Source organism: Rhineura floridana, chromosome 7, assembly GCF_030035675.1.
Source record: "Rhineura floridana isolate rRhiFlo1 chromosome 7, rRhiFlo1.hap2, whole genome shotgun sequence".
Taxonomy (NCBI): domain Eukaryota; kingdom Metazoa; phylum Chordata; class Lepidosauria; order Squamata; family Rhineuridae; genus Rhineura; species Rhineura floridana.
This window is the reverse complement of record NC_084486.1, coordinates 21,097,379-21,114,708: the sequence shown is the minus strand read 5'-3', so window position 1 is coordinate 21,114,708 and position 17,330 is coordinate 21,097,379. Positions and strand designations below refer to the sequence as shown.

Here is a 17,330-nt window from a genome sequence, read left to right as displayed (position 1 = left end):
ACTGGTAAAAGGCATTCCTAGCCTTAGCCTAAAGTGATACTGCATAGATGTCAAGCATTTAATATGTCTGATTTTAATTATTTATTATTAGTATTATTTAAGCTATTTCTATACCGCTTAATATATACAAAAATCTCTAAGCGGTGTACAGAAGATAAAACAACAGCAAATATTATAAAAATGTACAATAAAGCCACAATACAAATGCATACATAATACAAATTAACAAATAAATATTACAATTGCCTTGCACTTCTCCACTCAACATCTCAACCTCCTGGCTCTCACCCAGGACTCCACCCATTTTGTATATTTTGTAGAAAATATGTATTTGTAGTACTTTACACCATGATATTGAACTCTTTATTTCTGTGTCTCTAATACCTTGAAGCCAATGGAACTTGCTTCTAAGTAATGTAAGAATGTAAGAACATTTGAAGAGCCCTGTTGGATCAGGCTGAGGGTCAGTCGTATCTTACAAACTGTTTTCACAGAGGCTCTATGCGAAGCCTGCAACAGGGGTCTCTTCCCTTGTTATTCCCAGCAACTGGTATTCAGATAGTGGAAGTAGAACATAGCCATTATGGCTAGTAGCCATTGATAGCTTTAGCCTGTATGAATTTGTCTAATCTTCTCTTAAATAAAACCATCTAAGTTGACGGTGATTGTTACATCTTGTGGGAGTCAATTCCATAGTTTGACTATCCAACAGTTTGACTACTTCCAACATTCAGCTTCATTGGATGTCCCTGAGTTCTAATATTATGCGAGTTTTTCTCCCTATCCTTTTTCTTTCAGCTTGTATAATTTAATACACCTCTATCTTGTCTGCCTTACTTGCCTTTTGTCTAAACCAAAAATGCGCCAAACGTAACTTTATATAAATGTTGCACACAAAAAAAAGCCTTCGTTTTCACAATATTTTTTGGCAAGTCCCATTGCATTCAATTAGTGAAGAAAATCTCAGCAGAATCTAGCCAAAAAGCTTGTTATAAAAATTATTACTAAAAATCAAGTTTGTAGAAATACAATGTTAATTTGTAGGAAGATAAACATCATTTTGTCCTTTGGTTATGGGATAAACTTTCATCTGTAGTCTTGTATTCTTCTTTCACAGCTTACAAAACAAAGCTAGCAGCACAGAACCAGAGCCCAAAATGTCCTTTGTTAAAAAAGATAATGGTTTTGAACATGATGTGAAAAATGTTGAGGAAGTTCTTCAACAAGGCTGTTCAAGATTATCTATGGAAATGAATACCAAGCCTCAGACTGGCACCCTGCATAATTGGGAAGCTGAGGGGCTCTGTAGGGATGAACTTTCAGAAGCAGAGTCTATGAAAGGAATCCAAACTGGAGACCAGTTGAAAAATGCTAATGTTAATCAGACATATAAAACTGGCAGTCAAGTTCATCGGGGTTGCAATGAAAATCAACAAAACTGTGCTCATAGGAAGCTTTCATCAGGCAGCCCAGTGAAGGTGGAAAATATAAAACAGCCGTCAACAGACTGCTATGCAGAAAGGCAAGTGACTTTGCAAAATCTGCAGCCACTTAAGAATTGCAACTCTGAGCATGTAACTTGTATAACTGTTGAGCCAGATGAGGTGGATGTGGTGCCTGAGAGCCCTCTTTCGGATGTTTGTTCACCTGATTCATGTACTCAGAACAGAGATCAAGAATGCTGGGGGGATTCTCCTTTTGAGAAAGAAAGTGAACCTGAGTCACCAATGGATGTAGATAATTCCAAAAACAGCTGTCAGGGCTCAGAGGCTGATGAAGAAACCAGTCCACTTTTTGAGGACCGAGAAGACACTGATGTGTCAAAGGCACCAAACAAATCCTCACAGTTTCGAAGGATAGATGCTGACTTGGATTCAAGAAAGTCACAGTTTGCTTGCCACAGAGGTGAGGGTGCTCGATTTAACCTCCACTTGGAAGGGATGGATAATCCAGTCAAAGAAGGTGAAACATACACTGAATCACCTGGGATCTCGACAGTTGTGTCATCAGAATGCAAAGGTGCCAAACATTGTGGGAGGAAGGACTCTAAAATTACAAGCCACTTCATGAGGGTTCCCAGGACAGAGGAGAAAAGGTAATTTTCTTTCTCCTCTTCTTCTTTCTGTACTATAATACTCCAGTAGCACTGCAGTTAGTATTGCATGCTTGTATAATAAACAAACTTAGTATAGTAAACAAACTTAGAATCTGTAACAATTTGATGTGAAAAAAAAAACCTGGCTAATACAGCGTGGTTCTAACTTGTGCTGTTGAGTAAGCTAAGGTTGGTGCACCAACTGCAATCCCTCTTGGGCAGAGATAGATTTGATCTGGTAACTTTCAGGTTAGACTGCTATAAAGCCTTTTATGTGGGATGCCTTTGAAGATTGTTCAGAAACTTAGTGTGTTTAGAATACAGCAGTGAGGCTAAGTAGGACTAGCTGTAGCAGAGGTGGGGAGCAGGATCATCTTGACCAGGCTATTTTGACAAGTGGGTGGGGCCATCTACCTGTCAGTCACCGGACACCAGCATGATGTCACGTGAAGTGTTTTCCTTCGCCTGTGGGAAATCGCACCATGTGGGCAAAGGCACCAGGTTTTGTATGTGTCACCAATCAGCTGATCTGTGGTACCTGCAAACTCCACTTTTGGTAAGGAGATGTATCTTTACCTGTCCCATGTCTGTCATATAGGATATCAGGTGTAGGGCAGGTGGAAGTGACTTGAGAAAAATGGCCTCGCAGACCAAACTAGGACCCTCGCTGGGCCTCATTAGACCTGTGGTCTGGTGTTTCCCCACTGCTAAACTATAGGGATTGTATCTCAGCAGGCTTTAAACAACAGTTTTCCTCAGGTAGCATAAAAGCCATATCCAGGCGAGCAGGCAGCTGCTGCTGTAGAGTCGTAAGAAGCTCCTCGCTGTTCCTATCAGATCACAGGCAACACTGTGAGGAGGGACTCTCATTGCACCTCCCCACGGTGTCCCAGATTTAAGACTACTGCGGAAGGACGGCCTCACTGCTGCTTCCCACTGTGCAATTGCTTTGGTTCTTAGAGGCGCTTCTTGGCTACAAGTACCTGTCTTGGACTGTAGTTGATGGTATTTCCATGTTCTCGCCCTGGGATACCTCTCTGGGCTATGTTCAAAGGTTAACAGATCCCATCTTCTATGTGCGCTTGTTGTCTACATGGAGCATCTCGGAGAAGTTTCCAATCTGCCGACATATCCAGACAAGCGGGCTGCTGCTGCTGCAGAACCAGGATAAGTATCCACAGTGCCTGTCGGGCCAGGAACTACACCAGTGCGAAAGGACACTCTCAATGCCCCTCCCCACTGAGTGCAATTATTTGGCGCTCAGAGGTTGCCACATCCCCTTCGGTGGTGTGTGGTTGGGCTGATTTTGTGAGGCAATGCTCTCTCTACTGAGGTGCTTGTGTGCTTGCCTTACTGGTTTTTGGAGCTAATTAGAGGCAGATTGCTGCCTCTGCCTCTGTTGGACAGCTTTGAGCTCACTATTATCACCCTTGGGCAACTCTCTTTGGCTAGGCTGCGTTCAGTGTCACTTGGTTGGGCCCTTCTGGCCTCGCGAATCCAGCCTTTGCCTGCAATTTTAGCTCATTAAAGACCAGACCTCCACACTCTTGTGCTGGGGTCATTTTGGGTGTCGCCATTCCGCCTCTCTTCCTCTACAGAGGTTACTATTTGGTCTGGGCTGGCTTCCTTCTTCTGTATGGGCATATTTGTGGCCAGATAACCCTGTGTTGGGTTTCTAAATGTCATTATTTAGGAACAGCACAGCTATAGCCATTTCTTCAGATAGCACTGCTACGTAGCAGCACCTTCAGCAGCAGTCAGTGATTTTCAGCGCTGGCCTTTTCAGCAGCTGTCGCTTCCATGTTTCGCTTAGCCTGCATCAGCGGGAATTTTGCGGGGACGAACGTGACTTGCAGTCTGACCCGCGCAAGGTGTACGTTGACCTTAAGGTAGGTGAGGGGGTCCCACGGTGACTATAGTAGCCAACCTTGGAACCTCTAGTTTTCCTCCTCACCATTGCATCTGGGCAGCAAGGTTGGTGTTGAGGCTTCTTGTGGAACGCGATGGACGCTTTCTCAGTCTAGCCACTGACTCTGGAAACGCTTAACCTTTCCCTTAGATCCCAGGGACAGGGCCCAGCTTGCTACTCAGTCTCCTGGCGCAGACAAAGGTGTAGCATTCTCCTGATGAATTCATACTATTCTGTCTATTTACTGCAAGGGGTCCAGCTATTTCTCCAGCTTGGCCAGAGAGCGAGCATACTCCTCGGCTGAGATTATGTCACATTTTTTGCATTAACTGCAATATCGGTTTTTCCCACCTTTTCCTTGAGCCTGAACTAGCAGGCCTCTTACAGGGGCAACAGTGGTTCAACCCGGTGCCTCCTCCACAGACCTAATTTAGTCGAATTGCATTAGCCTTAGTTCTGAGTTTAGCCCTCCTTATCTCTGTATATCCTTCTGAGGAACCTCAGACTTTCTGTGTTGCATTTATCGTTGGTAAATGATGTCTAGTAGAATAACGTTATGACCTAGGGGGCTGGGGAACTTGTTTCCTGCAGTTTCCTGGGCGATATCAGCTCCTACAACTTCCATGCAGCCTTGTCAGGCTCATTTTGATGTTCAGCAGCATGACCTCTGCATCTTCCCTAAGAACTTAGTGATATGTCTAGACCCGTCTTCTCGCCCCAGGGCTTATTCAGATTTCCACTGCAACCGGGACATTGTTCTTCCCTCGGTCTGTCCAAATCCTGTCCATCCACTGGAGAAGGCCTGGAACTCGTTAGATGTCCGGAGGGCCCTCAAGACCTACCTGTCATGAACTCAGGACATACGATCAACAGTTTCACTGTTTGTATCCTTTCACCCTCGTAATCTGGGGACATGGCTGGCCAATTCTACGTTATCTTGTTGATTGCGTGCCTGCATTGCGTTGGCCTATGAGTTACTTCAGCTGCCAGTGACTCGTAATATAATGGCGCACTCAACTGGGTCAGCAGCCACTTCGGCTGCCTTCGCTACCAATGCACCTCTTGCAGAGATTGCAGAGCGGCTGTATGGTCTACTCCAAATTCCTTCATGGGACATTACAAGATAGACCGTTATGCTTCTGCCGATGTCTCCTTGGGAGCCGTGTGCTACAACAGGTTCTGTATGACAAGTACTCAAGGGGTGGTTCCTCCCTATTTGGGGCTGCTTTGGTACATCCCACATGATGTCAGGCTACCTGAGGAAAATGTACCATTGGTATCACCGGAAGGGTGATTTTCTCAGGTGGACTAACATCATGGCCCTCCCTGTTGGAGTTTTTCTGGGTATTTTGTATATTTCAAATTCTCACTCTTCAGAGTTATACTATTTAAACTAGTTTGTCAAGTCAAGACCCTTTTCAAACCGTTGAAGTGTATTTAGTCTCTAGGCTATTATTTGGGACGATGTTTTCCTTGCTGGTAGGCCCGTTGGCCATTTTTGTCTTCACAGATATATCTCACTTCGGTCTCGTCAGGTCTACCTGAGAAAATCACTCTTCAGGTGATACCAATGGTACATTCCATTTTGAGGCATATAAGAGTGCTGGTGTTTACTTTTAAAGCCCTAAATGGCTTTAGGGTATCTAAAGGACTGCTTACTTCTGCATGAACCTGTTTGACCCCTTCATTCACCATCAGAGGACCTCTGAGCTCTCTCACCTCACCTACAAACAGTAGGTAGATGGTGACCAGAGAGGGGACATTTTCAGTTGTGGTGCTTCACATATTGAATGCTTTTACCAGAGAGGCTCACCTGTCTCTGCACCTGTTGTCCTTCTGGCATTAGCTGTTTTTAAGTATTAAATGCTTGTCCTTTGGCTGGTTTTTATTGCTCTGCTGTTTGTACTATGATTGTTAATAGTGGGTTGTGTGTGAGAGAGAGATTGTTAGATGCTGTCAGAGTTATCTGCTGCAGAGGGGTAACTGAAGATTCTCACCGATTTATTGTGTGGGCACTATTTTAGAACAGCACATGAACATTACTGATTTTGAACTTAAAACATATCCCCTTACCCATCACTCCACGCTAATTCCTTTTGCAACTTCACGTGATGGATGTGTGAAAAAGCCATCATAGATTGTCACAGACTGAGCTTTCATATTATTTGATATCAAACACAGTAACTTTTAAGAAAAGAAGTTCACACATGCATCATAGAGCTAGATGTTATATGACATGAAACAATGTTTAGCTAATGATGTATTACTGAATGATGTGTATGTTTGTGTGATCAGTCTTTAGTAAATGTGTGTGTGTATGTATGCACATATATACACATATAATATATATATATATATATACTTTTGTGTGTGTGTGTGATATTGCAGTGCAGATTTTGGTTTCCACTTCCAAAATATGAGGCTATTTATGGAGGTGGTGAGTATAAGTGCCTCTGAGAATATTATGTTCAGTCCCCCTGTATAATAATAGTTCTACTGTCTGGAGGAAATGAAATTATTTCTATTGGGTAACTAAAAAGCACCAGGGTTGTTTTTGGATGCTAACAGATTGTATAATTGTTTTTGAATGCTAATAAGAAATCTGGGGGGAAAGTATATATTTGACACTAAAAATCTCTCTAGCCAATCAGAAAGACATGCTTAAGATACTAATTTTGCTTTCATTTTTAATGGCAGGAGTGAACAACGTGAATTAAAGCCCCATCGACCAGGAAGGAAGATTCCTAAATATACCCCTCTTCCACTTCCGACTAATAAAAAATGGTTTGGGACACCTATTGAAGAGATGAGAAGAATGCCAATATGTGGGACTCATCTTCCTCATTTGAGATCATCTGCCAGTCACACAGTGACAATCAGAGTACGGAAGTCCAAGTTGCTTTACCATCAATACTTTCCTTTGTAAATTAAAGCTAGACAGAAATTATTCTCCTTTCGATTAACTGTGGAGCTTTAGCAGGCTGTGGAGATGATTACATTGCCATGCCTTAAGAATAGAATTCAGAAGAATAACGTTTAGAGGCTAACTACATGTTGTACATGGATGTAAATACTAGAGCCCTGGTGCCATTTTTTGTTTTAAAAGAAAGACCAGGAGGGGATAACTGAGATAAGATCAGTGGGAAAGGCAGGCGCTTAAACACTTTCCCAACTGTAGCTTCCCCACTCCAAATTGCCTGTTTTTGTTCTTCCCCTCTCCCACAGTTAGTCTGCTCCAAAGTGCCTGCTTCCAAACATTTTCCATCCGTGGAATTTTAAATGTCTGCCATTGCAAACAGTCATTTAAAACTGGGAGGAGAGGAAAGCCACTAGGAGGGCAATTTGGAGAAGGGAAATGACATGGGACACAATTAGGCTTTTTTGGATATCAATTGCATCATAGTTTTTTATACACACATAAAAAGTAGCCAGTGGTTTGTAGTGCTGTCTTCCTGTAATCTATGCCTTGTTAATTGGGAACCTAAGTGGTGCACATTCCCTCTCTTCTGTTTTCTTGTGGCAGTGAAGCCTTGCTAGAAATAGCATGTGCATCAGGTAGGAGGTGGAAAAGAGACAGCTGAGAAAAGTTGCAGAGTAAGTCTTGGTTCATAGTTGAACCATTTGCCACCTTTCCTTTCCCTCTAAACATGTGAGCTAGGTGCTCTTCCACAATGATACCTACTTGTGTGGAGACCCCAATCAACCATTTTCCCTCGCTGCTAGTGATGGTGGATAAGGAGAGGGCCAGAATCTTGCAATTGGGCATCATCATGGAGCACTTGACTCACGTGGTCTTTGAGGAATGTGCTGGTGGTGGGGATACTTCATCTGCTCTTTTGCTCACCACTGGTGCAAAGGCAGATGGGGCAGGGAGAGAAAATATCTATTGGATTTAGCATGTGAGGGTGAGAGAGATTCTTGGAACGTTCCAGGGAGGGTGATGGTTGTGTGCATTAGAATTTCAGCCAAATCATTATCCTTGATCCTCTAGTAATTAAGTTTATGCTTTAATGATAAATGGTTAACATATATTTTTATTGTATAGTTCTTTTCTGTGAGAAATAATATTGGAGCTGTCTTCCCACTTAAGAAATGCTTAAGGTGACACACACAAAAACAGTAATAAAAACTAGAATTAAATAAATGAAATAAACACAAGTGGTAGTCATAACATAGTCGAGTTGACAACATTCGAATATGACCAACTCCAGGCCCATTGGTTTCAGAGAGACCTAGAGCCTGATCTTATACATGTTTGCTAAGAAATAAGTTCCTTCAACAGAACTTAATCTCAAGTGGAACAGTGCATAGCTTTGCAACCTCAGTTAGAACTAAATTCTGTTGCACTGAATCTAAGAGGTTTATTTCAGTGTGATGCAAATCCTTGTAGATCTCATAGACCAGGCACTGTTACCCACGTATATTTTTGGATGTGTATTTATATTTATCTTCTATGCTGCAGGTAGATCTTCTGAAGGAAGGAGAAGTGCCTAAACCTTTCCCAACACATTATAAGGATTTGTGGGACAATAAACATGTTAAGATGCCTTGTTCAGAACAAAACTTGTATCCTGTAGAAGATGAGGTGAGGCTTGATAAGCATTAGGCAATAGAACCCTTGTTGGGCTTAAAATCTGCCAAGCTTCTTAGATATGCCCTAACCATGTAGTGTTAAAAGATGTGTTCAAGTTTGAAAACTGTTTGTGATGCATGTGATACATTGCACTATACTTAGTGTGTGAATCCAGAGAAATATGTGGCAGCTCATTTTCCTGCCTTTTCTTTGTAAAGATGATTGCTTAGCACTGATAAAGTGTTTGTATTAAGGGTTAGGATGAAGTTACCATAAACTACCCTTACTTAATGCTGCAGCGGCTTGCATTGAGTAGGTTACCACAGTATATGGGCTACAAAAACCCATAGTTTCAAGCTACCCTATTTCATCAGGGCAATGAACACATCTGGAGCCAAATAATAAATACCAGGAACTGTTTACTAGCTACTTGGAGTTATGGTATAATTTTGGGTGATAATGATTAGTTTGTGTAATTCCACACTTATTTTTCTATTTTTATTTAAATGTACTGCCCAGAAGTTCGGGGCAGTTGATTCTACGGTGTAGAAAGGAGTTACAGAGGTTCATAGAACGATTACAGACAATACAATGGAGAATTTCAAAACCACAATTGCTTTTCTGGGTCAGACCTCAAGGTCCATGTAGTTAGTTTAGTGTTTGTTCTCTGTAGTAGTGGCTATTCTGACTTCTCTGGGAAGCTGAGAAGCAAGACTTGAAGTTGATGAAATTCCTCTCTTTGTCCCTAACGTGGGATACTCAGTCATCCTGCCTCTATATATGGATGCTGCATTAATGTCATGGCTAATAGCTTTTGATGAACTTGTTGTTATACCAACTCTCTGTGTTGTCTTTAAAAGGATGACTAAAAGAAAAAAGCAACCTGTAGCTGCTATAGGGAAAGGAGATTGACAGAAAAACCTGGGGTGGATTTTATTTTTTTGTGGAAGAAAAGAAATACACCCCTGTCTCACACCCTTTCCGATGGCAAACCAGTCTGTTTTTCCATATTCTGTCCTTACAGTAGCCTCTTGTGCAGCGTATAGGTTGCGCAGTATTTCAATAATCACTGCATTCCCTGGGATCCCCTTTCTTTGGAATTGGGATATATATTGAATGCTTCCACTCTGTGGGCCATTGTTTAGTTTTCCATATTTCTTGAGAAATTTTTGTCAAAATTGGGACAGATCGAACTATTACCTTGATATCCCCTGCAAGTAAAGTAATGCTCAAGATTCTACAACAGAGGCTCTTACAATATATGGAGCTAGAAATGCCAGTCATCCAAGCTGGATTTAGAAAGGGAAGAGGCACCAGAGATCATATTGCAAACATACGTTGGATAATGGAACGGACCAAGGAATTTCAGAAGAAAATCACCCTGTGCTTTATAGATTACAGCAAAGCCTTTGACTGTGTAGATCATGAAAAACTATGGAATGCTTTAAAAGAAATAGGGGTGCCACAGCACCTGATTGTCCTGATACGCAACCTATACTCTGGACAAGAGGCTACTGTAAGGACAGAATATGGAGAAACCGATTGGTTCCCCATCAGAAAGGGTGTGAGATGGGTGTATTTTATCACCCTATTTATTTAATCTATACACAGAACATATCATACGGAAAGCAGGATTGGACCAAGATGAAGGAGGTGTGAAAATTGGAGGGAGAAATATCAATAATTTAAGATACGCAGACGATACCATACTACTAGCAGAAACCAGTAATGATTTGAAACGAATGCTGATGAAAGTTAAGGAGGAAAGCACAAAAGCAGAACTGCAGCTGAACGTCAAAAAGACGAAAGTAATGACAACAGAAGAGTTATGTAACTTTAAAGTTGACAATAAGGACATTGAACTTGTCACGGATTATCAGTACCTCAGCACAGTCATTAACCAAAATGGAGACAATAGTTAAGAAATCAGAAGAAGACTAGGATTGGGGAGGGCAGCTATGAGAGAACTAGAAAAGGTCCTCAAATGGAAAGATGTATCACTGAACACTAAAGTCAGGATCATTCAGACCTTGGAATTCCCGATCTCTATGTATGGATGTGAAAGTTGGACAGTGAAAAAAGCGGATAAGAGAAAAATCAACTCATTTGAAATGTGGTGTTGGAGGAGAGTTTTGCGGATATCATGGACTGCGAAAAAGACCAATAATTGAGTGTTAGAACAAATTAAACCAGAACTGTCACTAGAAGCTAAAATGATGAAACTGAGGTGATCATACTTTGGACACATAATGAGAAGACATGATTCATTAGAAAAGATAATAATGCTGGGAAAAACAGCTGGGAGTAGAAAAAGAGGAAGGCCAAACAAGAGATGGATTGATTCCATAAAGGAAGCCATAGACCTGAACTTACAAGATCTGAACAGGGTGGTTCATGACAGATGCTCTTGGAGGTCACTGATTCACAGGATCGCCATAAGTCGTAGTCGACTTGGAGGCACATAACAACAAAGCTTGTAGCAACTTATTGGTATGCCATCTGTTCCTGGTGATTTATTTCTTCCAAGTATTTTAAGAGCAGCTTTCACCTCACATTCTAAAATTCATTACTAGTGTTTTTAGCCATGAAAATGTATTGTTTCTTGGAATAAATAAAGCCTCGTATTAGGATATGTATGCAAAGAATGAAGGATCTGCTTGTGGCAAGAAAGTTGGAAAGGTGTGTGTGAGAGAGAATACTACTTGTGAAGAGTTGCTGGATGAGAGTTGTGGGAAAAACTAGGCACTGTATTCAACTAAATAGTTGTGTGTGTGCAAGAATTCCCACTTGCACAACAGGACCCCCCTCTGTGTACATCCTACATCATCCCCACATTGCTCTGTCTTGAGGGTTGGCGGAAACCCCAGAACAGATTTAGGGGCAGTGCAAGGGGGGAGAGGGGAGAACATTCCATTGTGCAAGGAGAAATCCTTGCGCTGTTGGAATGCTTGCCTTAGTGCTTCATTGAATAAAACTTTTGTGGGGAGAGAGTTAATTATGTACAGTTTCTAGGGAGATGGGAGCAATGTTTATTCTCCTGTGCATGTGAGATGATCTTAAATGGGACTTGAGCTCCACCTTGTGGTTGAAGCAGAAAAGATGCTGTTCGATTTTGCAGTCTTCTAGTCTCCCTTTACATACAGGAATCAGTTCTTTTTTGCCTTCAGTAAGTGTGGTTAGGTTTGTACTCTCTGCTCACTTTCTGCTGGATCAGGCCTGTATTTTAAGCTTTATTTCAGTGTGATTTCTCTTACCATTCATGTCACCTAATTCCTGGTGCTTGGCTTCTTAATTCATCCATATGTTTTTCCACAAGAAACAAACAAAAACCTGTTGTGCCTGTTTATTTCTCAGCCTTTTCTTCCTGCTTTGCATCTGCTGCTGCTTTTTGTCTCCCCTTGGGGAAGAAAGAAGAGCCTACCACTGGATTCTGTTTTTTACCTCAGAAATTCTTGCTCTGTATTATTTCTTCTTTCCATCTTAAGCTCCTTTCTCCCTTTCACTGTGAATATGAGCTCATTCTACTTTCTTTATGTCCTTCACCTATCTGTCTAACTGAAGAAGCTTGGCACTCATTGGATGTACATGGTTTTACATCTTAAGAATGAAGCCCTTTTTGTCAAATTAATGACCTATTTGTTTCCTTTCACCCCTCTTCTTTGGAAAAAAGTGTCCACCTCCACTCTGTCAAGATGCCTTGAAGCTTGCATGGCATTGGCCTTTGCTTCCTTGAGTCTCCATGCTGCCATGGAGGTGGCTACTTCAGCCACCTTTTTTCTTAATGCTCCTCTTCATGAGGTTTGCAGGGCAGCCAGATAGGCTAGCTCTAACACATTTACCAAGCATTATAAGATAGATTCCTAAGCCTCAGCTGAGGCAGCCTTTGGGAGAAGGATACTAGAGCATGTGTACTCCCAGGCCAGTAGGCAGTCCAGTTTCACTTTTAAGTTTACCCACCTGACATGGGTCAGCTTTGGTATGTCCCATCTGAGATCATCTTACATGCATGGGAGAAATGACATTTGATCTTACTGTGAAATGGTCTTCTGTGTGCATGTAAAGATGATCTCAGCGCCTCTTCCTGTTGTGTGCTGGCCTGCTTGATTCTGTTCTTGTTTTCTGTTCTGCAGAGAGTGCTTTTTTTGTCTATTTTTGAAGTTGCTGTTCCTATATATGTCTTTTCTGGCTTGTCATGAAAGAACTGATTCCTGTGTGTAAGGGGAGACTAGAAGACTACAAAATCAAATAGTGTCTTTTCTGTCTTGAACCACAAGGTAGAACTCAAGTCCCACATAAGATCATCTTTACATGCATGTAGAAGACAGTAAGCCCAAATGTTTCATTTCGGGAAAGAGCCATAGAGGGAGTGAGGCTTCTAGGAGAGAGATTCTACCCAGTAAGACTTCCTCCTTAATTTTGTGCGGGGAGGAGTAGGCTGCATTTGTTCAGTGGAAAGGGTAAGGCATACTGCATGTGCCAGGAGGCACATCTACCGTATTCCCACTAGCTAGCAGAAATAATTGTTGGCTACCATGTCTGGTTTCAGTTTGTGGACTTCTGGGAATTCTAAAACTGAGCAAATAGTTCTCTCCAGTTTTCTTTTATAATTGCAATACAGTTACAAAGTAGGCAGTGATTATCTTCTAATTCTGTATTCTTTTTGGTTGTGAGGCTGAAGATAATTTTCCAAGCTGAATCTGTTTAGTCCTAAATATAAATATTACTTTGTTTCTTTATAAAGAATGGTGAAAGGACTGCTGGGAGCCGATGGGAATTAATCCAGACTTCACTGCTTAAGAAGTTCACCAGCTCCTGTGATTTGAAGGTAAGGCTATATTGCTTCCTAAAAAATAATTGGTTGCATTTAGATGTCATGCCCAAACATAATATAGCATGATGCAAACATACCTCTGTGAGCCTTAGATGCACACATTCATCCCTCCCCTCTCCTCCTCTGACACTTCAGTGAGGAGGGATTTGGAACCACAGCTTGCCATGTCATCTGAACTGACACACTCTGGTTAATGTTACCTTAGCTTGTTTGAAACAAGTCAGTTTGAAACCATGGTTTCATCATAGCGATTCTAGCTGTAGTCATAGTAACAAAATTAGAAATGTTGGAAATTTCCAAATATTATAGAATAGGTGTCTTAATTTAGTACAGTTATACTTTTGCAGTCCTTGCAGCATGAGAATATCCAGTCAACTTTGTGGTTAGGACAGGTGGGTCACCTTTGGGGGCTTTTGTTTACAGTTGCTTCAAATGCATGACAAGTAGAATTCTATGTTGTCATGCTTCATATATCTCTTAATTGAATAAAATCTTTTGATCTTATTTTAGTGATTTATATTGGCAGTATCCTTTTCATACCCAGGACCGCTTATCTACAACAGGGGACCCATGTCTAATTTTGTTTGTACATGTCCATCTTTTTCTTTTTCTCTTCCAGATGCAAAGGACAAAGACCCTTTACCTCCAGTGTTGTATAGAAGAAGAAATTTTGGCAGGTGGTGAGAAATGCTATAGTTGAAATTCCGTCCTCTATACAACTATGAAAAGTAAAGGACCACTGTCCTCCTTTGTGTCTGGCCTCTCTTTGTCTTCTTAAAAACACAAATAAAAATAATGAAAATGGTATGATAATCACAATGCAGCTCAGAATGTGATCCACCAATTCACTGGAGGACAGTGACGTATAGAGATAGCAGTGGAATGTTTATAACTGCCCATCTTGTGGACAAGAGCGACTTTACGTTTAAGTTACTTGCCTCCTAAAAATATTATGCTGAAACAGCAATTTTGAAATGGAAAATCTGTTACTTGCAAGTATGTTGCTGTTTCACATAAAACAGCTTTAATTTGTCATTAATTTAATTTGTCATTAATTTGTCATTTGTCATTGTAAGACAAAGTATCTCCACCACGCAGCAATTGTTAGCCTTCCTTTGGACTAGGAAATCATTGGGTTGGTACAAAGTAATTGGTAGGTATACAATTGCTAGGACAGATTCTTTCTTGTCTATGTTGAGAAAGCCAAGCTGGTCAAAATCGGTGGAAGTACATTGGGTGAATTTCTGTAGGTGCTGCTATCCTCATATGTCCATATACCTCTTTTGTTGGAAAAATTAGAAGCTGTGTGTGTAGACTTTATGCTTATAATTGCAGCATGTTTATTGTCATGGGCTTTTATAATGATATATGGTTATTCTTAACTCCCTACCTACAGCCCGTTTCACCATGCTGGAATGCCTAATCCACTTTGATGTAATTTAAACTGATAAGCCTCATGCAAACCTTCACATTATTTTTAGTCTGAACTTACAAGATTCTCAGGATTGTATGGTCTGCCATCCAGGCACAGCCCAGACCCCAGACCTGTTTTAGCTTCAAGATGGCTGCATTTGCCTTCAGAGTCTGCCCTGAGATCAAAGTCTGGTGATGCCCAATTTAAATTGGTTTGTGTGAAATGACAACATATATATGCAAATAATTGTTTTTCAAATTTCTAATGGTTGTTTCAACGTAATCTCTTTGGGAAGCAAAGAAATTAACATTGTGATAGGTTATTTTATGAATCAATATTTCTGTTCTGGTAGTGGGGCAATGATAATAGTTTAATAATGAACCTAAGAATTTTGCCTCTGTTTCTAGATGAAAGCTCATTCCACCCAAAGTTGTCTTGGATTGCTTATTCATATACTACCAATATAGAGCAAATACCTTTTCTAAATGGGATGTAATTATTATTTGTAGCTTGGGGTCCAAGTGATGTTGGGTGTCTGGTTTTACAGGGTTTTTTTGTGGGGAGGGTTACCCGTGGCAATAAAGCAAAACAATTCAGCTTGGGTTTACAAGACAGAAGATAAAAACCTGCTGGAACACTGAAATTGATCACACCTATGCCAACATCTCTGCAAGGCAGTCTGGCATCCTTCTGTTCATGTTTATATTCCTAACCTGTCATTCATTTGTAGAAATAACTGTTTGACCTCATCTTGATACAATTGCTAGAAAAGGGTTGGGTTACTCGATGTGGATGAAATGGGACTCAAATGACTATATGCTTCATAGTTAAATGAACACCCATCAATACTGCAGGATTCTACAGCATGAAAAATAGCATTGTGGTTTATTGCCATGTTGTACTCTGACGGTCACTGCAAAATACGAGAGCTGATACTGTTTTGTTGGACAAGTTGGTGAGAGAGCCTGTATGCAATTGCATTGTACTGTGTCAGCATCCTTTTCTATTGCCTGATGAAGTTTTATGTAACGGACGCTGCCACTCCATGTTCTCACTCAAAAGCTTTTTCAATAAAATATATATCATTCTACCTATATTGTACATCTTGTGAAAGAATAAGTATCTAACAAATGAGGTGTTTTGTAATGCCAATTTACTACTGGAAATTAAGGAAATTGCTGAATTAATATTAATTTATTACATTAACTTTCTAAGGAAAGCTTAGAAAAAATCTGTTTTGCAGATAATAGGACACTGTTTCCTGGAACAGAAGAGAGAATAATATGTAATGGTTTGGGGCACAAGTTACACACATTTTAGTCCCTTGGATTTTAGTCAATCTGTTATTCTACTAGGGTGAGTCTGTATGTGGAGTGTGGGCACTAGTTTTTTCTGTTGTGTTTTGAACTACCCAAGCACTCTTGGAAGTATCGTAATTTCAGAAAAAGCCAGTTTCATGCAATGAATAGCATGTTGGGCTTAGATATGAGAGATGCAGATTAAGATCTCCACTAAAGCTATGAACTTGGCTCACTTGGCCTTGGGGAAATCACTGTCCCTCAGCTTAACCTATTTTGCAGGATTGTTAGGCTAAAATACTTGATTGCCACTTTGGTCCAAGGACTGGTAAGTACCTTGAGCTAGCAGGCAGGTAGTCAGGTGGCCTCAGTGACAAGTTGCAGAAATTGTGGGAGTACAGAAAATTGGGTAGCTGTGTAGTAGGCAGTAGCATAGGTTTGACTGTCTAGTATCCCATTATTCTTAGGTCCAGGAGGATTCTGGGTTGTGATAATTGTTCAGGCTTGAACTACATGCAATTTCCGTCTCAGCTGGAGCCCCAAACGGAATCAGTGCCTGAATCACAGGGCTCCTGGTTGGAGATCTTTACAGGAAGAGCAGATTACAAAAATACAAAATAAATAACACAAAAAGCTGGTTGGTGATTTGACACAAAAGTTTCGCAACAGCTAAATATGGAGGAGGGGAATCGCTTATGCAGGCTGGCAGCATTCCCTGTTTGAAAAGCTAAATCCCTAGACTGCATTTTGAACTTAATGGAATATAAAGGGTATTGGGGGTGAGTTAGAGGGGCTCCTGGAAAGGATATACCATTATGTGTAGATTACACTATTCCATATATACTGTGGTAACTGGAATATGTATAAGAGTCTATATGATGAAAGGTATAGTTAGAAAATCTAAATATGAAATAAAAGCTGAATGAAATCAGTACAAGTTTTGAAAATTAGACTGATCAAAGTGTTTTAAAACAACAGCTTTTGTTAAAATCTTTGGGGTTAAACAGCATGTAACTTTGGCTGAAATGTGTTTAGTGCAATTACAGATTGTTTTTCTCTTGTCTCAGGAAACAAAGACAAGTTATTTGCAGAATAGATACTCATTAGCATTGTGAAGGAACTAAAACATTCTGAAATTACTTTGGGCAAGATATTGCCAGAATAACAGTTGAATTTGCACTACCTGAGAATGCATTAAATATAGGAAATT

The 17,330-nt window shown here is 40.7% G+C and overlaps 1 protein-coding gene across 4 annotated transcripts in view; it reads left to right on the top strand.

The window, feature by feature from the left end:
- Positions 1-17,330, top strand: part of PARG (poly(ADP-ribose) glycohydrolase) — a 122,032-nt gene that overhangs the window by 4,448 nt on the left and 100,254 nt on the right. For 3 of the 4 annotated variants that reach the window (XM_061635001.1, XM_061635003.1, XM_061635004.1), the window contains exons 3-6: positions 1,118-2,095; positions 6,702-6,885; positions 8,467-8,589; positions 13,319-13,402. In XM_061635001.1, coding sequence (XP_061490985.1) covers positions 1,118-2,095; positions 6,702-6,885; positions 8,467-8,589; positions 13,319-13,402 — 1,369 coding nt within the window. The remainder of the gene's footprint in view (positions 1-1,117; positions 2,096-6,701; positions 6,886-8,466; positions 8,590-13,318; positions 13,403-17,330) is intronic. The other variant, XM_061635005.1, reaches the window with a different exon arrangement.